Here is an 8,952-nt window from a genome sequence, read left to right on the forward strand (position 1 = left end):
CCCAGGGCTTCATGCACGTTAGGCAAGGACACTGCCAACTGAGCTTGGATCCCAGCTCTCAGCAACCTTCATAGATAATGAGGACCATCCTCCAGACTTGGGTGAAAGGATGCCTTAGAAACAGTCTCCCTCCTCCCCTCCCTCCCTCTCTTTCTTTATAAAAAGCATCTTACTACATGTATGTATTTGTATAGTAGGAGTTGTGCCACAGGGCACAGGTAGGGGTAAAAACAGTCTGTGAGTTGGTCCCCAGCCCTATGTGAGTTCCTGCGATTGAAAGCAAGTCCTCAGTTTTAGCGGCAAGCACCTGTCTCCACTGAGCTCTCTTGCCAGCCCGGACCTTATTTGCTAAAGCAAAGTATGGGTGGGTAGGGGCGGGGGAGCTTACCTGTTTCTCTAAACAGGCTAGATGACACTGTTAGGACTAGAAGGAGCCATGTCACAGCCAGGGGTTCCTGGGTATTCATGAGGAGGTTCTTGTTGCACTTCAGAAGCACAGATCTCAGACTTGAGACAGGTGAGAAGAGAAACACACACCACGCACACGCACACACCCACAGCAGTCTAGGACTCCTATAATCCACCGATGCCCCCACAGAGGAACTTCCTCCTGGACAAGGGGTCAGAGGATGAATCTCATGGCCTCCGCCCCCCACCCCCAGCTCTGCTTATGAAGTTTCTCACCCTCCTGTCTTGTCTTCCCTCTTTCCAGCCCAGATAGAACACAGCAGTGCCACACGAGGGTTTATTCCAGTCACAGCTTCCAGAGAAATGCCACAATAAATTACATCATTAAATAACTCTGCACTGGACCCTGCCCCCTTCTGCCCCTTCTTATCCTGGGACCCTCTGTGGACTAGGACCACTCCCTGCATGAGACAGAAGGTCAAGGCCCTGAGCTTTACTGGGTCCCCACCCTAGTCCTCAGCCCCCTGTGTCTCACTTGTCTGACCTTGACAGCTGGGCAGCTGTTAGTCAGCTGTCTCTGAAGGGGGGAGGGGAGGGCAAGGAGGGAGCAACCATAACTCACAGCCTAGCCTATGTTCTAGAGGTGTGTGGGGTTCTCCAGAGAGGGGTCTGTCTTAGTCATGTGCAAGACCACCGTGGGGGCTTTGTAGTGGCAGTGGGTACCCCGGCCATAGCCCCCTGGGGTTCGGCAGGCCTTGGCCCGGGCTCGGCCAGCTGCCATTTTTCGGTAGCACAGGCTCTGCCAAGTCTGAAAAGTCTTGGAACTCCATACCCAGACTCCACTGGTGATGCCCACCACCAAGGACATGAAGATTTTGAGCATGAAGACAGCCACAGTGGGCACCGAGCCCCCTGGCAGCGAGCAGTCTCTCCGGCCTCCAGGCACGGTGGCAGCAGTACATGGTTGCTCTGTGGCCCGAAGCCGCCAGAAGTCCATGTTGAGGCGTTCATAAACGTAGCAGACAATGACGCAGGTGGCCGGCACTGTGTAAAGGATGGAAAAGACTCCGATTTTGACCATCAGCTTCTCCAGCTTCTCCGTATTGGTGCCTCCCGTCTTCATGATTTTGCGGATATGGAAGAGAGCCACAAAACCGGTCAGGAGGAAACTGGTACCCAGTACCAGGTAGCAAGATAGGGGTACCAACACAAAGCCAGTGAGGGCTGCCGGGTCCATGCTGGCTACATAGCAGAGCCCAGTCAGTTCATCGCCAGCCACCTTGCGCAGAGTCAGGACCACGATAGTTTTGAGTGCTGGCAGGCCCCACGCTGCCATGTGGAAGTAGCTGCCGTGAGCCTCGATGGCCTCGTGGCCCCATTTTTTGCCTGCAGCCAGGAACCAGGTTAGAGTCAAAACCACCCACCAAAGTGAGCTGGCCATCCCGAAATAATAGAGCAACAGGAAGACCAGGGTGCAGCCTGTGTTTTCCAGACCCTCCTGGATCACATACAGAGCCCCTGCCTCCTGGTCGCATGCCACACTCTGTGCACCTGCCACCGCTCTGATCAGGAAGGCCAAGGAGTAGACATTGTAGCACATAGAAAGGAAGATAATCGGGCGCTCTGGGTACTGGAACCGGTGAGGCTCCAGCAGGAAGGTGAACACGGTGAAGGCCGTGGAGAAGAAACACAACGCGGACCACACAGCCATCCAAACCAGCGCGAAGTCCTTATCGCGCCGAGACCAGAACACCTCGACGCCTGGCCCGCAGCGCGGAGCGCACGAGCGACTCTTCTCCACGTACTGGAACTTCTCGGGGTTGTCGCAGGTGCCACCGCTGCCGGGACCTGGGGCTGAATCTCCCGGTGGCCTCGCGGGCCGAGGTGCCACAGGGAGCATGCCCAGGCCCTTGTGGGGTTCTGTGGGGCCTGCTGTAGCGTTCTCGGGTGCCTCCATACAGAGTGCGTGCGGGTCGTTGCGCGTGGGGAGCCGGGCACAGTCGAGTGAGTCGGGCCAGCCGAAATTGAATTGCTCCATGATGGGGGCGCAGCGCAGGCGAGCCTGCTCGCACATGGGCCGGCAGGCTGGGATGGGAGTGGAGACCTGGTCGGTGCACATTGGGGCGTAGAGCGAGCAGAGGAAGAAGCGCAGGTGGCTGTGGCAGCCGTACTGCACGAGGGGCGAGAACTCGGCCAGCTGCGCCGCCGCCTCGCCCTGCGACGTGTGGCCCAGTAGGTTGGGCATGCGGGTCAGGTTGTAGCCAATGCCCCGGCACATGGGGATCTCCATCGCTTGGCACGGTGCGGGGCCACGGCCACGCTCCGGATCGAAGCGGCCGATCTCCAGCGCCGCGCCGCCCGTCGCCAGCAGCTGCCACAGCAGCAGCGCCCCGCGGAGCAGCGGTGGCACGGCCATCGCCCCGCGGCGCGGCCGCTCGGGCTCACTCGCACCGCTCCATCCCGCGTCCCGGGATCTGCGCGCCACGTCGCGGCTCCCGCGCCATCTCTCGGCCGCCCACGTGTGTCCCGGAGCGCGTGGCGCCTTCGGAGGAACAACCGCTACCACCGCCGTCGCCGCCGCCGCCGATGCCGCCGCCACTCCAGCCAGAGCCGGCGTGGTCTCCGCCGCCAGCCGCCGCGGCTCGGCACCCCGAGGGCGTGGTCAGTAGGAGGACACGCCCAGGGGCGGGGCAGTCCCTCAGGGCACGCCCCCGTCGCGCTTTAAAGGTGCCGCGCCTCTCTGCCACGCTGGAGGCGTGTGGGCAACGTTGTGGGTCAGCTTTTCTTCTCTTCTGCTCATTTCTTTCCCTTCCTTTGCAGACTCGACAGTCCGCGGGAACGCACCTCCCAATGTACTCCCTCGCATCAAGTGCGCCCTTTTCTTCCCAGGTGGGAGGGGACCATCCCAAGCTCTCCAAGCTCCAGGCTAGGGAGTTGCTTGTTCCCCCTCTCCTCTCTTCTTCCCTTAAGGGTGTTTTTGTTGATCCTGTTGTTTTTGAGACAGGGTCTCATATAACCCAGGCTGGCCTCAAGCTCACCTTGAATTCCTGATCCTCCTGCCTCATAAGGGCTGCCACCACATGAGGTTGTTTTTTGTTTTTTTGTTTTTTTGGTTTTTTTTTTATTAATTTATTATATGTAAGTACACTCACTGTAGCTGTCTTCAGACATTCCTGAAGAAGGCATCAGATCTTATTATGGATGGTTGTGAGCCACCATGTGGTTGCTGGGATTTGAACTCAGGACCTTTGGAAGAGCAGTCAGTGCTCTTACCCGCTGAGCCATCTTGCCAGCCCCCCACATGAGTTTTTTCTGCTGTTCATTCTAGGGATGGAACCCAGGCTAGACAAGCCACGTGCCCAGCCCAAGCTGATTTTGTTTTGTTTTCATTATATTTATCACACACACACACATCCTGCCGTTTGTCTGTCTGTGTGTGCGTGTGTGTGCATGTGTGTGTGTGTGTGTGTGTGTGTGTGTGTGACACGCACGAAACTGCATGCAAGCAAGGACAACTTGGGGAGTCAGTACTCTTCTTCTATCACGGGATACCTGCCCCCTGACTCGGGTCATCATGACTGGGATGGGGTGACTACCTTTATACTGAGCCATCTCTCCGGCTCCTCCACTTGTCTGTTTTGTTGTTGCCTTGCTTTGCTTTAAATTTTTAAATTTTCTTATTAATGTGCTTTGCTTGTCTATCTGTATGTGCACCACGTGTGTGCCTGGTACCCTTGGAGGCCCTAAGAAGGCTTTGGAACTGGAGTTGTGAACCTCCATGTGGGTGCTGGGAATCGAACCTAGGTCCTCTGGAGGAGCAACCAGTGATCTCAATTCCTGATCCATTTCTCAAACTCCCCATTTGTTTGTTTTCCAGACTATTTCATGTTGTCCAAGCTGGCCTCACATTCCTTATGTATCAAAGGACTTCTCACCCTCCTACTTCCACCTCCCAAGTGCCTGAGCCAGGTATTTCACAGTGATGATTTCAGCCTCTACTGTGGCCCTACAGGAAAGCCGGAGTCTCTGGTACAAGTCTGAAGGGAAAGCTATACTACTCAGGCTCACACACCTCCTCGGTGTCAGGACTGGCAGGCACATTGTTTCCCTGCTAAAAGTTGCCTGTTACATGCGCGCACACGCGTACACACACACACACACACACACACACACACACACACACACACACACACACACACACACACACACACACACACACACACATACACGGCTTGGCCAATACCCTCCTGCTATATTTAGAGCCGGGATTCAGGAAGAAGCCAGGGCAGCGCTGATGGCCGCAGTGAGAAAATGGGGTGGTCATTTCCTAGTCTCTCGGCTCCCAGAAAGCTGCAGCTCGGCAGGGACAAAGAAAAACATATGTGTCACTGGCATGCACCCAGCCCCCCCCCCCCCGAAAAGACTGGAGAGAAGAGGCTTTGTGAAGATGCAGCCAGCCCTGCACGCCAAACTGAGCCCCTGCGAGTCCCCAGGTTGGGTCTTGCTTCGCGATCCTAAACTCGGGGCTGGGGAGACGGCTTAGGCAGATAGGTGCTTTTTGGGCAAACATGAGGTCGTGAGTTCGGATCCCCAGCACCCACAAACGAAGCCAGGTGGCGTGATACACACCTGTTGATCACACTCCTGGAGAGGAGACAAGAAGATCTCTGAGGGTTCTACCTCAACCCCCCCCCAACCCCCACCTTATGAACCTAGGTCCTCACTTCTCCATTCTTTAAGGTTTTTTTTTTTTTTTTTTTTTTCAAATACCCCAAGACCTTTCTCTTATTCCATCGATCATAGTAGACTCAGGGGCAGGCTCTGCTTTGGGTCCCCCAGTGTCCTTACCTATCCTATAAGCCTTCTGCTATCTTTCCCTTCCTTTTTGCAGAACACTAACAGCCACACCAGACACCCGGGTGAGGGAGCACTTATTTCTGATCTCAAGGCTTAGCCTTGCTTCCTGAGCATCTGTCCCAGTGGCTGGAGCTCTCTTTAAGGAAAGTTGTCCCTTTCCTCAAAGCCAGCTAGGAGGCAGAGACTAGCCAGGAGTTCTATTTTGTATGTCCCTGCCTCCCACTCCAGGATGCAAAAGAGTTGGGGGCCCCTAACTTTGGCAGCCATAGTGGGAAGGGCAACTCCAGGGGCCAGTGGGATGCAAGGCCTGCCTGTCACTATGGCAACAGCCAGCTCCTGGGAAGCCAGAGGTGTATGTGTGCCTACCCCTCAGTGCAGATGCTTCAGGGGGAGGGAAGAGAAGAGGCCCCTTGGGCTGCCTGCCCACCCACCCGGCTTTGTTACCCGATCCCCCTCTTTACAAAAGAGGAACAATACCTCAGGCACACACTGAAAGGGAGACGATGCGAAGGGGCAGAGACCGAAGGAGGTCACCATCACTGCCCCACCCCCACTGGGAGCCCCTCGAAGCTCCACCTCCTTGGAAGATGCCAGCCTTTCTAGGGGCCTTGGCTAGAGGCCAATTGTGGGAAGGGACAGCCTTCTGTCCTGAGTTCCCACCCTCACCAAGCCAACCTTCCCCCTAGGCCTCTCTTGCATTGTAAGCTCCCCTCATTCTTGGATAAACCGGAATCCTTCCCCCAGGCCCCACCTCGGCTCTGATTAGCCTGTCAGGATGCCCTACCGGGCACCCCACTGCAGAGTACAGCTAACTGCTCCAAAGCCTGATTTCCCTACAAAGCCTGGGGGCTTCAGGAGGAAGGCACCGTGCCATGCCCTACAAGGTTCTGGCTCCTGGCCTGGAGGAGGCGCCTATAAATGTCCGTTGTGTTAAAAGAACGTGTGAAAGAGAGGGACCATTACCAATGCTTAAAGAGGGCTGGGGGAGACAGCGCAGGGAGCGATACACTTGCCCGGGAAGTGTGAGGAGTTTGAGGAGCCGAGTTCAAGTCTCCAGACCCATTTGAAGCCAGGCATGGTAGCTGTAATCCCAAGGCTTCTACAGGGAAATGGGACGTAGAGACAGGAGAGAGCCCCTGTAAGCCGGCAGGCCAGCTACCCTGCTTTACAGATAACGGACAACAACAGAGCCCTGACTCAAACCCAAGGTTGTCCACTGACCTCTACATGCAATGCAACATACACACACACACACACACACACACACACACACACACACACCATACGCAAAAAAGGTGTAGCATGCACCTTTGATTCCAGCAGAGGTAAGCCCAGTCTACACAATAAACTTGTCTAAAAGAAATGCTAAAAGTATTTTAAAATCTGTTATATGTATTTATTCGGGGGAGGGGCCATATACCTGCTACAGTGTGTAGGCTACAATGCACATGTAAAGGTTAAAGGACAACCTCGGGGTTGGCTCTCTCCTCCACTATGTCACCTTTGGGACTAGAACTCAGGTCATCAAACTGGGCGGCACACACATTTACCCAGTGAGCCATCTTGCCAGCCCTAAAAAAGCATCTTTTTTTTAATTATTAAAATTTTTAAATTTTTATATGTTTGTATTTGTATAGGGAGGGGTATGTGCACATGAGATCTGGGGACCTCAGAGGCCAGAAAAAGATGTCAGACACCCAGGAGCTGGAGTTATAGGTGGCTGTGAGGTGTTTGACATGGGTGCTGGGAAGCAAACTCGGGTGCTCTGAGAGAGCAGTGCATACTCTTAGCTGCTGAGCCATCTTCAGCCCCAAAAAGCTTTTCTTTTCGCTTTTTTCTTTTCTTTTCTTTTCTTTTCTCTTCTCTTCTCTTCTCTTCTCTTCTCTTCTCTTCTCTTCTCTTCTCTTCTTTTCTTTTTCCTTCTCCTCTTCCTCCTCCTCCTTCTCCTCCTTCTCTTTCTTCTTTAGTTTATCAAGATGGGGGTTTCCTTGTGTAGTCCTGGCTGTTTCTGGAACTGGCTGTGTAGACTAGTCTGGCTTCAAACTCTCAGAGATCCACCTGCCTCTGCCCCCTGAGTGCTGGGATTAAAGGCGTGCACCACCATGCTCTGAAAGAAGCATTTTCTTAAAATCTAGGCACTCTGAGCACGCAGGCACACGCCAGCACTCTGAGGCAGAAGAAGGCAAATCAATGTATGTTGAAACCAGCCTGGTCTACATAGTGAATTCCGGAAGAGCCAGGGCTACACAGTAAGACCCCATCTCAAAATAAAATAGAAGCCAGTCATGGTGGCACATACTTGTAATCCCAGCATTTGGGGGAGCAGAGGAATTGTCATGAGTTCAAGGTCAGCCTAGGTTACACAGTTAATGAGAGGCCAAATCCAAAGCCAGGTATGGTGGCGGAAGCCTGTCATTAACATCTTCTGGACTGGACGCCAGAGGATTGGGAGATGCAGAGGTGCCATCAGCTTACTTTTTCTTTTTCGTTTTCTTTTCTTTCCTTCTCCGCTCCCCCCATGCTGGCCTCCCTCTCCTCGTAAACCATATGGAGGGACATTATTGGTATTATACCTTAAATGGCAATTTTTTTTTAAGGTTTTGGGTTTTGGTTGTTTTTGAAACAGGGTGTCTTAGTTTGGACTTTATTGCTGTGAAGAGACACCATGACCAATTCAACTCTTATAAAGGACAACATTTAATTGGGGCTGGCTTACAGTTTCAGTCCAGTATCATCATGGTGGGAAGCATGGTAGTGTGCAGGCAGCCATCATGCTGGAGGGGCCCAGAGTTCTACAGCTTGATCAGCAGGTAGCAGAAGGGGACTCAAAGAGGAGGCTCTGGAATTTCACACTGGGTGGAGCTTGTGCATTGGGACTTCAAAGCCCGCCTACACAGTGACATACTTCCTCCAACAAGGTCACGCCTACTCCAACAAAGCCACACCCCCTAATAGTGCCACTGTCTATGGGCCAAACGTATTCAAACCACCACACAGGGTCTCACTTATTAACCCTGGCTGACCTGGAACTCACTATGTAGACCAAGCTGGTCTTGAATTCATAGAGATCTGCCTGCCTCTGTATCTTAGTACTGGCATTAAAGGTGTATGGCACCACACTTGGCTCTGTCTGTTTATGTCTTATTAGCATGGATCAATGATATATAATTACATGATGGTCTCATATAACATTTCCATACATGTACGAAATGTGCTTTTGCGCGTGCGCAAACAGGCACTATAGAGTATGTGTGAAGGCCAGAGGCCAGCTTCCAGGGGTCAGTTCTTTCTGTCTACCATAGGGATTTAGGTTATGAGACTTTTCTACCTCTACAGCCCTTGATATTTAATTAGTCAGTCAGTCAGTCAGTCAGTCTGTCTGTCTGTCTGTCTGTCTGTGTATTGGGACCCATGTGAGTCACCTATTGTATGTGAATCAGTTCTCTCCTTCCACCAGATGGTCAGGTCGGTAGTAAGTGACTTTACCTACTGAGCCATCTTGCTGACCCAACGATATGATTTTTTAAAAAGACTTATTTTACTTATTCGTTTGTTTGGAGATAGGGTCTCCTTGTGTAGCCTTGGCTAGCATCAAACTCACAGAGATCCACCTGTTAAAATTAAAGACTTGTGCTACTAAGTCTACTAAGTGGCTTGATTTTCTTCTCTCTTTTCTCTTCTTCTTCT

The 8,952-nt window shown here is 52.9% G+C and overlaps 1 protein-coding gene across 1 annotated transcript; it reads right to left on the reverse strand.

Moving 5' to 3' along the window:
* Positions 1–732: 732 nt before the first annotated feature.
* On the reverse strand, positions 733–2,842 carry Fzd9 (frizzled class receptor 9). The gene has a single exon (NM_010246.1). It carries the CDS (start codon positions 2,822–2,824, stop codon positions 1,046–1,048), a length of 1,779 nt encoding a protein of 592 aa, NP_034376.1. The 5' UTR covers positions 2,825–2,842; the 3' UTR covers positions 733–1,045.
* Between the last annotated feature and the right edge of the window lie 6,110 nt (positions 2,843–8,952).

The sequence above is a fragment of the Mus musculus genome, chromosome 5 (assembly GCF_000001635.26).
Source record: "Mus musculus strain C57BL/6J chromosome 5, GRCm38.p6 C57BL/6J".
Classification (NCBI taxonomy): Eukaryota; Metazoa; Chordata; class Mammalia; order Rodentia; family Muridae; genus Mus; species Mus musculus.